This window comes from Tachysurus fulvidraco, chromosome 16 (genome assembly GCF_022655615.1).
Source record: "Tachysurus fulvidraco isolate hzauxx_2018 chromosome 16, HZAU_PFXX_2.0, whole genome shotgun sequence".
In the NCBI taxonomy this organism is placed as follows: domain Eukaryota; kingdom Metazoa; phylum Chordata; class Actinopteri; order Siluriformes; family Bagridae; genus Tachysurus; species Tachysurus fulvidraco.
In genome coordinates this window covers 1076196-1095381 of record NC_062533.1, presented here as the reverse complement: position 1 = coordinate 1095381, position 19186 = coordinate 1076196, and the positions used below count along the sequence as shown (strand labels likewise).

The 19186-nt window shown below is 43.9% G+C and overlaps 1 protein-coding gene across 1 annotated transcript; it reads left to right on the top strand.

Moving 5' to 3' along the window:
- The first annotated feature begins 14555 nt into the window (after nt 1-14555).
- Nucleotides 14556-18077, top strand: LOC125139075. Its single transcript, XM_047801967.1, has 4 exons — nt 14556-14878; nt 16235-16400; nt 17349-17663; nt 17785-18077. The coding sequence occupies exons 1-4, from the start codon at nt 14666-14668 to the stop codon at nt 17799-17801; spliced, it is 711 nt and encodes a 236-aa protein (XP_047657923.1). The 5' UTR covers nt 14556-14665; the 3' UTR covers nt 17802-18077.
- Nucleotides 18078-19186: the final 1109 nt, after the last annotated feature.

Below are 19186 nucleotides of genomic sequence, written 5' to 3'. Positions count from 1 at the left end.
ATTTCATCTGGTTTTGATGAGATATATAACTGTGTGTCATCAGCATAACAATGGAAACTAATCCCATGTCTTCTAATAATGTTCCCTAATGGAAGCATGTATATAGAGAAAAGCAGAGGTCCTAGAACTGATCCTTGAGGGACCCCATAATTAACTGGTAGTAAACTGGAGGATTCACCATTTAATTCTACAAAATGGTATCGGTCAGACAGGTAGGATCTAAACCAGCTTAAAGCCTGACCATGAATACCTGTGTAATATTGTAAGCGATCTAGAAGAATGTTGTGATCTATAGTGTCGAATGCAGCACTAAGGTCAAGTAGAACTAATAGTGACATACAGTCTTGGTCCGAAGCTAAGAGCAAGTCGTTTGTAACTTTAACAAGTGCAGTTTCTGTGCTATGATGGGGCCTGAAACCTGACTGAAACTCTTCAAACATGTTGCTCTCCTGTAAGAAGGAGCTCAGTTGAACAGACACAACCTTTTCAAGTATTTTAGACATAAACGGAAGGTGTGAGATAGGTCTGTAATTTGATAGTTCATTAGGGTCCAAGTTAGGTTTTTTGATGAGTGGTCTAATAACTGCCAACTTAAAAGACTTCGGGACGTAACCTAAAGATAACGAGGAGTTAATGATATTAAGAAGAGGCTCACCAGCTTTATGTAACACTTCTTTCAGTAGTTTAGTTGGGATGGGGTCTAGTGAACATGTTGTTGATTTAGCTGTCACTGGTTGCTCTCATATGAGATTGTGTCACTGGTTGCTCTCATATGTTGAGCGTCACCTATTTTATTCCTGATACTTGCGATTTTATCAGTGAAGAATCTCATAAAGTCCTCACTACTGAAATGTGATGGAATAGTGTGTTCAGATTTCTGATTTTTTGTTAAACTAGCCACTGTGCTAAATAAAAACCTGGGATTGTTCTGGTTATTTTCTATGAGTTTGCTCAGGTGCTCAGCCCTAGCATAGTGCTCAGGTGCTCAGCCCTAGAGCCTGTCTGTAGCTGGACATACTGTCCTTATACGCAATTCTAAACACCTCTAATTTAGTTTTTCTCCATTTCCGTTCGAGGTTACGGGTCTCCCTCTTGAGAGTGTGAGTATGACTGTTATACAATGGTGCAAGTGTTTTATCTCTAACCTTCTGTAATCTGACTGGGGCAACAGTGTCTAATGTGCTAGTGAATATAGCGTCTATGCTGTTAGTCATTGCATCTAGGTCGTTTGAGTTTGAGGGTACAGTAAGAAGTCCAGACAGATCAGGCAGGTTATTTGTGAATCTGTCTTTGGTGGTCGAAATAATGGTTCTACCGAGTCGATAACGTGGTGAGACACAGTTAGTCTCTTCTATAGGTAGTGTGTACTTTATGAGGTAATGGTCTATGATGTCATCACTTTGGGGTATGATATCTATATCAGTGACTTCTATTCTGTGTGATATTATTAAATCTAGTGTGTGGTTACATCGATGAGTTGCACTAGTGATGTTTTGTTTGAGCCCAAGTGAGTTTAGTAAGTCCATAAATGTGAGTCCTAAAGCGTCGTTTGTGTCATCAACATGAATGTTAAAGTCTCCTACAATTAATGCTTTGTCAAAGTTAACTAATAGGTCTGAGAGAAAATCTGTGAATTCTCTAAGAAAAACTGTGTAGGGCCCTGGGGGTCTGTACACGGTCGCTAGAGCAAGAGACATCAGGGATTTCTTCGTGAGCATGTGCGATAGTGTAACATTAAGGACGAGCACTTCAAAAGAACTAAATCTATGCTGTGTTCTCCGGGTAACAGTGAGGTAATCACTAAGGATAGTGGCGACACCACCTCCACGACCAGTCAGACGAGGCTCGTGCTTATAGATATATCCTGATGGTGTAGACTCGTTTAGACTGATGTATTCCTTTGGTGTAATCCACGTTTCGGTGAGGCAGAGTGCAGTAAGGCTATTATCTAAGATCATTTCATTTACAATAAGTGCTTTGGGTGCAAGAGATCTAATGTTCAGAAGTCCAAACTTTAAGAACTGTTTTTGTTTGTTTCTTTGGCATTTTTCTGGTCTAATTACAGTAAGATTATTTCGAGGACTTCTCGTGTGTTTACTTTTGGATCTCACTGCTCGGGGAACAGACACAGTTTCTATAGGGTGAGCTATGTGTGCATTTTCTGTGTCAATGTGCTGAGGTGGAGGATGGCTATTAAGATTTAAATTTAAAGAGTAGTTTACCAGTCAGAAGGTGTTCAGCGCCCTGGAGATGTGGTCCGAGAGGATCTCCGCTCCAACTCTGCTGGGGTGCAGGCCGTCAGCACGGAATAGCCTAGGACGCTCCCAGAAAACATTCCAATTATCGATAAAGAGTAGTTTCTGAGCCTGACACCATGTCTGTAACCATTCATTTAAAGCGAAAAGTCTACTGAACCTTTCAATTCCTCGCTGGTAAGTTGGAAGTGGTCCAGACACGATGATCCTCATCGTGGGCGCTGTGCTGCGAACCGTCTCCACCAGGGTGTTGAAGTCCCTCTTCAAGAACTCCGACTGCCTCAGGCTGGTGTCATTCGAGCCGACATGAAGAACCACAGCTCTGGTGTTTCTGCTCACGACTCTAGGTATCTGTGCAGAGACATCAAGAACACGAGCACCAGGTAAGCAGTGAGTGCGAGCCTTACCTTTAGCCACCGTAGCACGGACGTGGCGGACGATGGAGTCTCCGATGATCACGTTGTCGCAGTCCGTCTTGCGAAGGGGGGCAAAGCGGTTCCGGGTGGGGATCTTGAAGACCGGCGGTGGTGGAGGGGGAGAGGTCCTAGGCCGGGGACCGGCACGCGTACTCCGCTGCTGCACCCAGGGCCTGCGGTGTCCTGGCGCCGGAGTGAACAGCTCCTGGGCAGGCCACTTCATCGGTGTGTTGGGCCTGGACAGAGAAACAAACGGGGTAGAGGTGGAGGGAGTGGTAATTACATCCTGGGAGTTTACCTGAGACAGGTGAGCGATCGACCGGGGAGCTTCCAGCGCGGCTTTCCGCTCCCGCAGCTCGGCCTGCTTCACCTGTAGTTCGCGGATCTGCTTCTCCACAGCAACCAGCTGGAGTTCTACCAAGTGCAGCTCCAATGCGTCCTCACCTGCACTTAAAGGCAGAGACGTAACCGGCATGGTGTTACAGAGCAAGTACAACAGATTGTAGTAGCGGTAGCCGAGCTAATAGGCTAGTTGTGCTAGCCGGCTAGAAGCGGACTATTTAACCTGTTTATTTATTTATTTATTGTATATAACTTGATTCTAAAAGATGAGAAAGGACATGGAGGAGAGCAGGGTGGGAGCGAGCCACTGGACTGAGCAGGTCAACTCCCTGCCTCTCACTCCAGTCAGTGAAATGAAAATGTGGAAGATGCGAGAGCTTGTACTAGCGGTAGCCGAGCTAACAGGCTAGTTATGCTCGCTGGCTAAAAGCTGACGCTGCGGGACAAGTAAATACGATGTCAAGAATTAAAGTGTAGACTCAAGATAACTCGGAATTGAATAAAAAATACTCAGCCAGGCATATAAATTGGAAGATGCGAGAGCTTCCTGTGTGCAGCTTGCTTCCTGTGTGCAGCTTGCTTCCTGTGTGCAGCTTGCTTCCTGTGTGCAGCTTGCTTCCTGTGTGCAGCTTGCTTCCTGTGTGCAGCTTGCTTCCTGTGTGCAGCTTGCTTCCTGTGCGCAGCTTGCTTCCTGTGCGCAGCTTGCTTCCTGTGCGCAGCCTGCTTCCTGTGCGCAGCCTGCTTCCTGTGCGCAGCCTGCTTCCTGTGCGCAGCCTGCTTCCTGTGCGCAGCCTGCTTCCTGTGCGCAGCCTGCTTCCTGTGCGCAGCCTGCTTCCTGTGCGCAGCCTGCTTCCTGTGCGCAGCCTGCTTCCTGTGCGCAGCCTGCTTCCTGTGCGCAGCCTGCTTCCTGTGCGCAGCCTGCTTCCTGTGCGCAGCCTGCTTCCTGTGCGCAGCCTGCTTCCTGTGCGCAGCCTGCTTCCTGTGCGCAGCCTGCTTCCTGTGCGCAGCCTGCTTCCTGTGCGCAGCCTGCTTCCTGTGCGCAGCCTGCTTCCTGTGCGCAGCCTGCTTCCTGTGCGCAGCCTGCTTCCTGTGCGCAGCCTGCTTCCTGTGCGCAGCCTGCTTCCTGTGCGCAGCCTGCTTCCTGTGCGCAGCCTGCTTCCTGTGCGCAGCCTGCTTCCTGTGCGCAGCCTGCTTCCTGTGCGCAGCCTGCTTCCTGTGTGCAGCTTCAATGAACAGGATTCCGGTTAGAGAATCAGACAGTGGAGGAGAGATTCTTCATACAGTAGCCTTTATTAACATCTTTAAGTTGTCACCTGCAACAATCATCTTATGGCGATGATGTCTTTATGAATGTCTGGGTGTGGGTGTGGTTTTAAAGCATAAATGCACAATACAGAGCATAAAACATGCATGCAGGTATGAACTGATCAACTTATCATGAACTCTGACGCGAGCAGCGCGTATCTTTCCATCCGGTCCTGCTAACGTCTCAGTCACTGTGCCTACAGGCCAGAGGGCACGAGGAAGTTGTGAGTCAACGATGAGAACCACTTGGCCCACGGACAGCTCCTTTCCTTCCTTTCTCCACTTATGCCTCTTGCAAATTTGGAAGATAATTTTGAATAAAGGCAGTCCAGAAATGGTCCGCTAACACCTGGCTGTGTCTCCATCTGCTTCGCCCAATCAGGTTGGCAGAGTCAAACAAGACTTGAGGTAAGGAGGCATCGCGTCGGCCCATAAGTAGTAGATTCGGTGTCACTGGATCCAAGTCTGCAACATCAGAGGATACATATCCTAGTGGCTTGGCATTTAGAATGCCCTCAACCTCCACTAGCAAGGTTTGCAGTACTGGCTCTGGCACCACCCGCAAGATTACACGTAATGCTATTTTTACAGATTTGACCTCAAGCTCCCAGGTTCCTCCGAAATGAGGAGCATTAGGTGGAATGTGTTGAAATCTGATCTTCTGGGGAGCAAGCAGCTCTTGAAGTTTGGGTGACATGTCACCAAAGGTGTCACGTAGTTCTCGATCTCCTCCCACAAAGTTAGTACCGTTGTAAATTCCATAGGCTTGCCACGTCGTGCTACAAAGCAATGCAGAGAGAGTAAGAATGCATCTGTATCAAGGTGCTCCAGCAGATCAATGTGCACACATCAGGTTGTCATGCATTTAAAGAGGATACCCCATCTCTTTTCATGGCGACGACCAACTTTGACTGAAAAGGGGCCGAAACAATCCACTCCAGTAGAATAAAACGGAGGTTGGTGAAGTTGCAACCTGCAGGATGGAAGGTCAGCCATTTGGGGAACTTCAGGCTTGGCACGCCAGAACTGACAACCTTGAAATTTGCGCTGATGTTTACGTACACCTTCCCTGCCTCGAAGTATCCAATACTGGCGACGCAATTCTGCTAGCACTCGTTCAGAACCGGGATGTAGAAGTCGGCAGTCTGTCTCCTTGATCAACAAATTAGTAATAGAATGACCAGGATCTAGCACAATTGGGTGGATGGCATCCAAATCGAGGTCAATTGCACGACGTAATCTTCCCCCTACTCTGATAAGGCCAGTGTGAGAAAGAGAGTTAGTGATTAGTTAGTGATTGAGAGTTAGAGATTAGGAATCTCTCTTAGCCAGTTTAGCCACTTCTCCTTTAGCGCTTGAGGTGTTATCGGCTCGTCCCAACCCAAATTCTGCTTCCAGAGGTCTTGGATGAGAATTTTAGCTCGGGTAGTAAATGGAATGATATAACCTAATGGGTCGTACTGGCTGGCTAAAGTCTTGTACATGTTTTGCATGGTAGGCTCTAAGGGCTCGGCAGAGCGTAAATTATAGCCTAATGTGTCAGTGAGACAATTCCATCATAGGCCTAGAGTGAGTTCTTGTAGGTCCGTACTTGCTTTGGTCAACCACAATTCACTGTTAGGGAATCGGGCTTCTACAGGAAGATGCTCAATGACTGAGGGTACTTTGCAGGCCCATTGTCCCCAAGTCAAAGCCTTCCTCCGACAACAGCTTACGAAGTACATTTACCACCTTCTTAGCTTCGTCAGAGCTCGAAGAGCTGTGCAGGCAATTATCTACATAGAAGGAATTCTCAACAAGTTCAGCCAGATTACCATAATCGTCCTGGTATTCTTGGGCATGGCGCTGGAGGGCATAAATAGCACAACAAGGACTGCAAGTCGTTCCAAATGGGAGCACCTGCCATTCATATATCTCAGGCTCCTTGTCTTTCTGCATGTCCCTCCAAATGAACCGCAACACTGACTTGTCTTTAGGCAGCAGATGTACCTGGTGGAACATGCCCTTTATGTCCCCACTCACAGCTACAGTGTGTTGTCGGAACCTCAGAAGCACACCCAATAATGATGGTCCCAGCATAGGGCCAGAAAGTAGCTGACTGTTCAAAGCCGTCGTCAAGAACGCCATGTGCTTGGTCCATTATGGAGGAGGACCTTGACGATTTTCAGCATGACTCTGGGTGTACGGTTCGGCCTGTCCAAGTAAATCTGTGTAGATGTGAGACTGACAGTGAGGACGGATCTACTGCTGGCACTGATGGAGTCATGAAGAACCGTGAGATGTAGTTCTTTACATATTTTACATGGACGTTTAACGTTGCAAGACTCTATTGCATGTAACCGTCCACATCTCCAGCAGCGTTTACCATCTTTGATCAAATCCACAATCTGGGCTGTAGTCAACCCTTTGAATGTCTCACAAGAGTTGAGGTAGTGATCCCTGTTGTCACAATGGGGACAATATGGCTTAGGCTTAGAACTGGATCTCGAAGCTGTCAGCTTAGAACCCTTTGCTGTACTCTCACATGTCAGGAGGACAGGCCTTGGATGCTCTTTAGTATGCGGTGTTCCTCTAGCTCTTATAGGGGCCTTGGGAGTTTCACTCTGGAACATAGCTGCGGCTCGGCTAGAGATGCATTTTGCTTGGGACTTAATTTGGAGCCAGCCTGCAAAATCAGGGAGTGTATAGGTCTTGTCAGTACCCGTCTGGAGAATACCCCGGTTTAACCTGTTACAGGTCGGGATCATGAGAACGAGACACCACCGCTAGGAGGCGAGACTGCATCAACTTCATTGTAACTTCATTGCAACTTTTAAGCATTAAATCCTCCAAATACACGCTTAAATTATATACTGTTTGAAAGCTTAGACTCTCAGGATTTTATTAAGCACACACACAAAGCATAATATGATTTATAGTAATTTAACCATTTGATAGAAATTTGAACTAGGTGGCGCTAGTTTGTTTTGCGAACTCACCTTGAACGCTGGTCTTTAAATTTCCCTTTCTTCACATTGTCACTAATGTTAATGTATTTTCCAAAACAAATGCTTGTAAAAATCCCCTAGAGTCCAAGGAACTGGAATATGTAATCCTTTTAATCCAAAACGCTTTGCTCGCTTCACAAGAATTATGTGTTTGACCGGAAACTGAACACGCGCTTCACTTCCGCCCTTTGTTGGACTCCTACGTCTCATTGGACGCATACCAAACTTTCAAAACGTGTCAGATTTGTAGTCAAGGATCTGACGAATCAAACAAGCCCTCGCATGAGCCAACCAGTGCCTGTGCTGCCGAGATAGGCAGCTAAGAAGCCAATGAGGTCTCTCCATGCTATGTGGGTGACCCTCCCTTTGACTGACATTTGCTCCGTCCAGTAGCGATTTGATGTTTCGCGAGCATCATAGCTCTTTAGCCAATAAGGAGACGATTCCAACGAGATGCAACATGATACATCTGGTGAGTTCGGTCGGTGCAATGAGAATGCGCATATTAATTTTTTTCAACTTTATTGCTCAATTCTCGAACGTTTCACACTCTCACGCCTCAGGGTGTCAGTTTACAGGCATATTTTCAAAACAGAATTCTAGGCAGAGGGGTTCTCTTTGTTATAGGACTTTTGAACTAAGCATGCAGTCCTTTTATACAAAGGTATACAGTAAAAAAAATAAACAAGAAAAACCTGAACGGACGGACATGTCCGTAGAAAAATATTCATATAAAATCCATCTTTTGACTTCATTTTTTTTTTGGTGACAGCCAAGACATGTGGCTATGACCCTCAGTTGTTGTTTACCAACCATCATTAAATACAGCAATGTATGTAATCAGTTTACCAGGTAAACAACTCGGACGGGAATAAAAATCCTCCATTCTTGCCTCTATAACTCTGTATCAGTAAGGCTTAGAATCAAGCTAGAAAACTAGAGACTCTCTTCTTTCCAATGAGACCAAGCTCACCTCTGTGTGTCAAAGTATATGGGAGCTGTACCACTTTTTAGGTGGGTATGTCATCTAGGCGAAAATCATGAAAATGGGGGGGCGACAGGTAAGCAGTATTCAACAAGACTGTCACGATAGGCTGGTGGCAGTTTGCTCAAGAGACGGACAACATGCGAACCACATAAAATCTCACAACCATTCTGGCCCTCAAGAGCATACCCACCAGGGACTGGACTGACAAAGCAAATGAGTCAAAGGCATTGGCATCACCCAGTCTAAGAGAGGTTCAAGATGGCACCTAACTCAGATTGAACAAGCTGTCTTGGCTGTCCATACTTGTCTTGAAGTGCCTGCAGCGCAGCGGAATAAGGCTGCGGGTGATACATAAAAGCTTTAGCTAGCTGATGAGCACTGGGGAGTATTAAATGACTTATGAGGACATGGTATTTGTACTGTTCACTGATATGGTTGTGATTACTCAACAAATTGTCTAACGCTAACTTGAACAATGCAAAGTCACTCTCAGCACCACTCTCGAAAACTGGTAAGGTAGGCTGTGGAATGCCGTAGGCTGATGCATACAGGAGCTCTGGGCTTGGATAAGGTGAGTAAACAGCTGAAGGAGATGGAGCTGCTTGAACATAACTGGGAACCTTAAGTGCCTTTGTCGATGCTTGATAGTTAGAGCTAGGGAGCCGTGACTGACCTGGAAATGTCACGTCGGGCATGCTGCTGCTTATAGGGTTCACGATGATGTACTGGTTAGGCTTCGCGACCTCGACTTGCTGCGGAGACCAGGCCTCCGGTCCCCGGTGTCGCCTGATACCAGAGACCAGGGGAGGGAACGCCGAAAGCGGTTCGCGAGGAAGCGGAAGTGCGGTAAGCGATCGGGCGTCCGTGCTAGGCTAAAAACAAACCCTAGCAGGCCGGCTCTCCCGTCCATTCTACTATCCAACGTTTGCTCCCTGGACAATAAATTGGACTACATCCGACTCGAACGCTCTACACGGAGAGAGGTTAGAAACTGCTGTGTGTTTGTTTTCACGGAGACGTGGCTCAGCGACAGAGTTCCGGACGCCGCCATTCAGCTGGACGGGCTAACTTCATTTAGAGCCGACAGAAATGCAGCTCTTTGCGGTAAGACTCGCGGTGGTGGTGTGTGTGTTTTTATCAACACGGAATGGTGCAAGAACTCTGTGCTTGTTTCTACTTACTGCTCATCGTCAGTAGAGTTTGTGACTGTTAGATGCAGACCATTTTATTTACCACGGGAATTTACTACTGTTTACATTGTCGGAGTTTACATTCCTCCTAGCGCTAATGCTAAAGAGGCGCTAAGTGAGCTATACGGAGCTATTAGCGACCTACAGAATGTTCACCCCGACGGACTTTTTATCATCGCCGGAGATTTCAACCATGCAAATCTTAAGTCAGTGCTCCCTAAATTCCATCAGCATGTGGACTTTGCTACGAGAGGTGAAAACACGCTGGATCTTGTTTACACAAACATTCCTGGCGCGTACCGTGCGGAGCCCCGCCCCCACCTCGGCTACTCAGACCACATCACTGTTATGCTAATTCCTGCATACAGACCACTCGTCAGACGCTCAAAACCGGTTCTGAAGCAGGTGAAAACCTGGCCAGCAGGAGCCACTTCTGCTCTTCAGGACTGCTTTGAGTGCACTGACTGGAATATCTTCAGGGAGGCTGCAACCAACGGCGACTCCGTCAACTTGGAGGAGTACACGTCAGCAGTGACCAGTTACATCGGCAAGTGCATTGATGACGTGACCGTCTCCAAGACCATTACTACACGCCCCAACCAGAAGCCGTGGATGACTGCTAATGTGCGTGCTCTGCTGAGGTCTAGGGATCTATCCTTCAGAACAGGGGACAGGGTGGCCCTAAGAACAGCAAGGGCCAAACTGTCCCGAGCCATCAGAGAGGCAAAGCGTGCACATGCCCAGACAATCCACAGCCACTTCCAGGACAGCGGAGACACCCGGCGCATGTGGCAGGGCATACAGGCGATCACAAACTACAAGACAGCTTCACCTGCTTGTTATAGCGACGCCTCCCTCCCAGACGTGTTGAACGAGTTCTACGCTCGGTTCGAGGTACAGAACAACGTTACGCCAAGGAAGACCATCCCTCGTCCCGATGACCAGGTACTCTGTCTATCCACGACCGACGTGAGGAGATCTCTATGACAACATTCCTGGCAGGGTGCTCAGAGAATGTGCAGAACAGCTAGCGGATGTCTTTACGGACATCTTCAACATTTCCCTGAGCAGCGCCGTTGTTCCTACGTGCCTCAAAACTACCACCATCGTTCCTGTCCCAAAGAAGTCTACAGTGTCTTGCCTCAATGACTATCGTCCCGTTGCACTCACACCCATAGTTATGAAGTGCTTCGAGAAGCTCGTCACATCAAGACCCAGCTACCACCCTCACTTGACCCCCTACAGTTCGCGTATCGTCCAAACCGCTCCACAGACGATGCCATTACCACAGCCCTCCACTTAGCCCTCACCCATCTGGACAATAAGGACACTTATGTACGAATGCTGTTCATAGACTTTAGTTCAGCATTCAATACAATCATCCCTCAGCACCTGATTGGGAAGCTGAGCCTGCTGGGACTAAACACCTCCCTCTGCAACTGGATCCTGGACTTCCTGACTGGGAGACCTCAGTCAGTCCGGATCGGGAACAGCATCTCCAGCACCACCACACTGAACACTGGTGCTCCTCAAGGCTGTGTGCTTAGTCCACTGCTGTTCACTCTGCTGACTCACGATCTGTGCAGCAATGCACAGATCGAATCATATTATTAAGTTTGCCGATGACACGACCGTGGTGGGTCTCATCAACAAGAACGACGAGTCAGCATACAGGGAGGAGGTGCAACAACTAACTGCCTGGTGTAGAGCCAACAACCTTTCTCTGAATGTGGACAAAACTAAAGAGATGGTTGTGGACTTCAGGAGAGCACGGAGCGACCACTCTCCGCTGAACATCGAAGGATCATCTGTAGAGATCGTCAAGAGCACCAAATTTCTGGGTGTTCATCTAGCGGAGAACCTCACCTGGCCACTCAACACCAGCGCCATTACCACGAAAGCCCAGCAGCGTCTCTACTTCCTCCGAAGGCTGAGAAAGGCACATCTCCCTCCCCCAACCCTGACCATGTTCTACAGAGGGACCATTGAGAGCATCCTGAGCAGCTGCATCACTGTCTGGTTTGGGAACTGTACGATCTCGGATCGCAAAACCCTGCAGCGGATAGTGAGGACAGCGGAGAAGATCATTGGGTCTCTCTTCCCTCTATCATGGACACTTACACCACACGCTGCATCCGCAAAGGCAACAGCATTGTCGATGACCTCACACACCCCTCACACACACTCTTCACCCTCCTGCCGTCTGGAAAAAGGTACCGAAGCATTCGGGCCCTCACGACCAGACTGCGTAACAGTTTCTTCCCACAAGCCATCAGACTTCTCAATAACTGAACTGTACTATACTGAGCACAACATACACACACATCATCTGTATGGACTGCATAGACCCTCACAAAACACACACACTGTTTTGCACACTTTTCTGCTGTTTTTGCACATATTGGACAATATCTCAGTCATCTGCTGTTTTTTTGCACAACTCTATATATAATCCAAAGGACCTGCTGTTAAGAACCTGCTGCTGTTCATTCTTTTACTGCACAAAATATTGTTTGAACATTCAGTATTTACACTGGTCGGTCGGCGCTGTTTCTGTTACTGTTTATTGTCTTTTGTGTATTGCATTTTTTGTACTTTTTGTATTGTCTTGTAACTTAATGTCTGCACTGTTTTTTGTTCTGCACTGTCTTTTGTCCTGCACTGTCTTGCTTGTCTTGTCCTGCACTGTTTGCACCAGGTTGCACAGTTGCACTTTATGTGGCTAAGACTACTTACATGTCCTTAGCCCTGTCTTTGTTTTATGTAGCACCTTGATCCTGGAGAAACGTTGTCTCATTTCACTGTGTACTGCAACAGCTATATATGGTTGAAATGACAATAAAAAGCTTCTTGACTCTTGACTTGGTTCACAGCACATGGACTTCGGAAAACTGCCGAAGGCTGAGGTGGCACGTTCAATGTTGATGATTCAGAGTGTACTGGAACAGCAGTGTAAGCAGACAGTGCTATGTTAGGGGATGGCGATAAGAGCGCTTGTGACACCGGGAGCGGTGCAGTGTGGAAGGGCACACCTGCAGGGTAAATACCTGGTGAGTCCGCCTGTGGTGGTATAGGTGGCCGCTGGGACACCGCAGAATCGTCAGAACTATGTTGTTTGGTGGGGCAGGGCTGCTGAGGCTTGGGAGACAGGAGTTGAGGTGAGCAAGTCTGGTTGTACTGTGCTGCAAGCAGGCTTGGGAGACAGGAGTTGAGGTGAGCAAGTCTGGTTGTACTGTGCTGCAAGCTGTTGTACGTTGGGAGAACCAGACTCTGCAGAAACTGGAGTGGTTGAACTGGAGTTAGAGAGCATGGAAGAGACAAGCGTAGCCACTTCAAGTTCAGTCTCTGTTTGTTGAAGCTTATGCCGACGTTCTAGGCGATTTGACAGGGCCACCTTTGCCTCTAGAGCCTCCTCTTGCATGCGCTGGCCTCTTTTTCTACTTGCTGCCGTAGACTGTCATACTGTCTCTGTTTAATCGTCTCCTCCAGCATAGCAGTCTGGACGCTAGAAAGCTCTGATGGAACATAAACACCAGCGGATGTAATGGAATGCCTACTTGTCTTGGAGTGAGAGCTGACACCACTGTGTGATGTTGTCCTCGAGTTGCCTCGGGGCTGTTTAGGACAGTGGGAGGAAGCCTTTGGAGTTGGTAGCCGACATTGTAATCGTTCAGGTGGGTAGGCAGATTCGTCTTACGCCGAGGTCTGGAACGTGTCTCAGATGCGTCACTTCGTGCTTCATCCATATTGGTTCAATATTGCTCTCAATCCGGCTCGAAGGACCACTTTGTGAGGGAGTGATGCTATCCCTCTAGATTTAACTGGTTGAGGCGGCCAAATATGAACAGGATTCCGGTTAGAGAATCAGACAGTGGAGGAGAGATTCTTCATACAGTAGCCTTTATTAACATCTTTAAGTTGTCACCTGCAACAATCTTATGGCGATGATGTCTTTATGAATGTCTGTGTGTGGGTGTGGTTTTAAAGCATAAATGCACAATACAGAGCATAAAACAAGCATGCAGGTATGAACTGATCAACTGCTATCTGCCATTGCGCAACATCATAATAAGTCCGTATGGACACCAACATTTCCGGTATTTGGTTCCTAGGTCAGGCTTTCGTACAGTTAGATAAACACAGGCCACAGCAATATGAGAGGGAGATCTTTCCACTGAACCACTAGGAGGCTAAGATTCACAAATCTGTTAATAGTCATTCATTCGGAAAACATTCACTGTGTTGTTTCATATTTGTGTAGTACCATGGTCCTGGAGGAAGGTTGTTTCATCTCACTGTGTACTTCATTACCATAAATGTATGTTTAAAATGGTGATGTGGCAAATTGCAAATATCGTGTCCAAGACACATTTTAAGTTACAGACAAATGCCTGGCTTGTCTATTGTATCAATGCCAGGCCATTCACATGTAGATGTAACATAACAGCTACAATGTAGTGATGGGAACTATTCACTATTCACTGAGCCACATCTTTCTACAATACATGTAGAAAGTCACAGAGCTGGGAAACGAGTCTGTCAAATTGACTCAGTGACTTAAAATCAAGACAAATGAAAGTAACTTTTATTTGAGCATTGTTTTTAAACCAAAAATGAACCAACCCAGTCTCACAGCAGTTCGTGACAGAGGTCACGAAATGTAATCTGTTTGATTCGTGTTCGTGGAGACGAATTTTCCTTTTTTTCGTGTCACTCAGCACGGACTTTCGATCTAATGTATTTCAATAGGAAGCATCTTTCGTGTCTGCACCATGTTTTTTCTGCCATTCGGAAGCACTGTTTTTGCTCATTTGTTATTCATTTTTAAACTTTAAGCACTACATTACTCAACATTCACCCTATTTAATCACCTCATTTCCAAAAACCAAAGGCACTTTTAAGAGCCAACCTCTATCTATCTATCTATCTATCTATCTATCTATCTATCTATCTATCTATCTATCTATCTATCTATCTATCTATCTATCTATCTATCTATCTATCTATCTCTCTGTCCATCTATATTTCTATCCATCTCTTCAATATCTATCTGTTCTCTATCTCAATTTCTCTATTTCTCAATCTTTCCTCTCTTTCTGTCTTTGTCTACTTGTCTGTTATTTTTCTCTGTCTGTCTGTCTGTCTGTCTGTCTGTCTGTCTGTCTGTCTGTCTGTCGATATAATGCCAGGGGGGTCTACAAAAAAGATTTGTCCATTTTGTCAGGGTATTTTATTTTGTGCACAGAAGATCTGTTGCCATTGCAAAAAGGAGCAGCCTCTGAAGCAGCGCCTCAAGAAGAGGCTTCAGAGGTTTGATGACAAGCGAGAGGAATGGGTGTTTGGTCGTAAGAAGAACCACAACAGTGCATCCATCAAGGATGAAGCCTTAATCATGGTGCAATTACCCTAGGTGCAATTTCTTACATGATGTTAATCTGTCATCTAGGACAGTGATTTGGGCAGGGGACCCACATTTTCCACATCATGACTGTGTGTGTGTGTGAAATAAATTTGCTTGTTTATACACACTCACACACACACACACACACACACACACACACACACACACACACACACACACACACACACACACACACACACAATGCCACAGTATTTCACAGTGTTTGTATATATATATATATATATATATATATATATATATATATATATATATATATATATATACACACACACATATAATTTATTTATTTTATTTACAAAACAAGCAAATTTACAAGTACTATCCCACTTCATTAACATACACATAAATTGTACTAATATGACTAATACTGGTGAATAAGTAGGCTTATAATGTAAGGCTATTAAATAGCAGTCCCAAACTAGTTTTTGTTAATAAAATAAAGTAAGTTTGCATAAGCCACCAGAGTAATTTAAAAATATACAAAATAATACATTATGTTACATTTTAGGGCTTCAGTTCCAATGGTAAACACAATACTTAAATGAACCATGGAAACTGCTGCTGATAAATACAATGAACATCACGTGCATGCAAATCCTTACCAGCTAACACACAACGTACCAGTTACAGGATTTATTAGTGCTTTGCTTTTATTTCATTACTTACTGATGTAAAATTGCATACTCATAGTTTCTCTTGCACTATATATGAAGTGATGTAAAGCACACACCGCCACATTTTTCAATGCAATTCTGAGTTCATAACAAATACAGGCATGCATTATAACAGAATCACAGGTGCAATATACAGTAATAATCAAACTTTATCAAGTAAACAAGAAATAACAAATGAACTACATTCATTAAAGCATTTTACAATGTACATATGTCAAGTGTAAATGTATGTGCAGCATTCACTCATTTGGTTATAAAACATAAAGGCAGAACCTTTGTGAAAAATAAAACTTTTTTTTAATCTATAGATCTATTAATCTATTAATCACTATCCAATTACACAGTGGTTACACAATTCTTTCAGTGTAGGTGCTAAACTCAAGCTACTAATTTTGCAAAAAGTTCTCTTTTACCTTCATGGTGTGAGATTCATCTTTTTGCTGTTTTTCTAAACAGAAGAGTTGTTTTTTGCTTCAACTGTATGAGCTTTTACTGTTTTCAGATACTTGGTATACAAAAGCTAAACACACCATGAAGTTAAATATCCTAAATAGCATTAACCTGGATGCTGTCATTAATAATGTTATATTTTCTCAATAATTAATATTCTTAGTTATTTTTGCTGCAAATCCATAATGTTGTCATTTCATTGCAGCTTGAGAAACTCCATGCCATTGGATACAAGCCAGTTCTGCTCCTTGGAAAGCAAAACAATAAAAAAGAAAATAAGTGTGAAATATTAACCCCTCGCTGCACACTCTCCACCCGTGCCCAGGACTACCTTCAGAGGATAGGCCCAATATATGAAAACATTTTTGATGGTGAGATGCATGCATTGTATTTTCACAACTTTTTTTTAGTACACAAGATTTTGTCAGTGTTTAAATCATTAAAGGAATGGCTCAACCCTAAAAAATAAAACAACTTTAAATTCAGTCAATTTCAGTCCTCACCTCCTTGACATTAGAAACTTGGGAGAGGTTTCCATTTTTATATATCCAACACATGTTCTATGATTGTAAGCAAGTGTTTAAGATTGTTTAATTTTATATTTGTTACTTTAAACAATATTGCGTTTAAACATACTACTATGGAATTATGTTTGGGATGATGTTTCTACGAGCCATATTTCCTTTCTGTTTTCAGCCCACATACAGTACAACAATATTTTTAATGTTTAGGCACACTGACCAAAAGTAATTTTTGTAGGGACATATACTAATTAGATCCATGCTATCTGCTAAGGTCTGTTTTGGTCACTGAGTCAATGAATCAAATTGTAATAAATCTCAGCTGTAGAGCTCATGATGCAGATGGACCATTAACGGAAACAGCACAAAGAAAAAGAAAACCATCAAATGCTGGCTGGATACACCACACGCTTACACTACTACTAACCTGGAGGCATAAAGCCTAAAGTTTTTTAGTGCACAACACAGTCTAGTCTAAACTAAATACAGACTCAGTCTGCAAACAAACATTACACTTGGTGTCATTTTTTGAATACATATTATGAGCACTCTGTTTTTTTCCTGACTAAAAGATGTATTTGTTTTAGTCACAGAAAATCAATTAAATATAGATTTGCAGATGTATAATACATCCAGTAGACTATCAATAATTTCCCTGGAATCTAAAGTGCCCACAAATCTGGTTATGAAAAATTTGATTATATGATTCAAACAGATTAACACTTAAATATGTACAGTTCAAGTTCAATTTTTAACCCTATAAATGGGAGTGAAACAACACTTGTTTAACTTGCACAGGTTGGACCAAGGATATTAATGATGATCAGCTGATTACGCTGCACCTCACACCCTGTGAACCATTGGAGAACACAAGCAACCGCGAGGTGGTGAGGACCACGCAGTTGGAGCAGACGGGCACTACAGAGGGGGAGATGGAGCAGACGGGCACTACAGAGGGGGAGATGGAGCAAACGGGCACTACAGAGGGGGAGATGGAGCAGACGGGCACTACAGAGGGGGAGATGGAGCAGATGGGCACTACAGAGGGGGAGATGGAGCAGACGGGCACTACAGAGGGGGAGATGGAGCAGATGAGTACCTCGGAGGGTCAAGGTAATTAGGACAGATTTAAAAAGTTACAATTTATATTTGTAAAGTCTTGAAGTGTTTGACCCATGGGTTACTTTAACGTTACTTGACTTCCAGTGTTTTTTTGTTTTGTTTTTCCCCATAGAGCTTTATGCAGGTTAGGGCTGCATGATATATATTTTCAGCATCAACAATGCAATGTATGCATGTGAAAGTTACATTGCAGGACGCATGATGTCAAGTAGGGAAATTAACTCAAACATGTCACGCTAAAACATTTTTGCTGCTTGATACTAAAGTAAAACTTTCAAGTTTCTAATTTCCATGATTAATCTACAAGAAAAGTCCATCTGATATTATATTATTAGACAGATGATAGATCTATCTGTACTAGGGCTGTTGGAACAAATTTCTTGAGTCACACACTTAAATGTCAGGGTAGGGCCGCATGATATTTGAAAAAATTAAAATGTACAAATTTTATTTTTCTGCACCATATATTATGATAGAAATTCACCAAAAAAAAATCACCAGATAACTTGAGTAGCTCTATTTGGAAAGAATTAACCATTCAAGGATGATTGGGTGATTTTGTAGGTGGGTGAATACACATTGAAAATAATGAACAAATCACAAGTATAAATAAATACAATAGAACAAAGATACAAATGAAATAAATAGTGTAAAATGTAAAATAACACTGCATATTCTTAACTGTATAAATTAAATATAATTAATTTGTGTTAAAACTGCAAAAATGATTTTTCCTCTTTGTTTTTTATTGTTTGATTAACATTCATGATACAGAAAGCATCATGAATATAGGCTACGGTCACTTTAAGACGATGCGCAGATCCAAAATACTGTTACACAACCAGTTTTCTTTCTCAATTGTAACAGCATTCTGTGTTCAGGTCTGAAAGTATGAAAGTATCCAACTGTAAAAATACCACCCCTCCCATCAGGCCTCACAAATTAAGCATACATTTGATTTTGGTCATTTTCTGTGCGTACTATATGTATAGTTATTTCTAAAAGCCATGCAAACTCATGGCACCAATTGAAACACAGTTTTAGAAGTGCTTACATAGCAAACATAAGAGAGAGTCTAAAATTCAGTGAATCCTTAGGTCCTTCTTGTCAGTGGGGTAAAAGGATTTCAGTGTTTGTCCATGAGCACTTGAAAGCAATAAATCTTAAAATCAATTGGATTGTCATGAAATTTGATGAGCACATTTCATGCTAACCACACCACATGCAGCATTTCTGTGTTATATCTAGTATTTTAAATAATAAGATAAAACTTTATTTGGTATATGAGTAATTTTCTTTCTCCAAACCCACAGAAGAAAAAGTCAGGTATGTAAATAATGTTTGTAGGGTAATTATTAGTGGATCTGATATCTCTATTAACATAGCTCATTTGTCAAGCAGATTCTCATAAGGAATTTAATTAATTTAAAGGGGACCTCTTATGCTTATTTCTATATTTATGTTGGCTTTGTAGAAGCCAACATTCTGTTTTCCTTAGACAAAAAATTATAAAG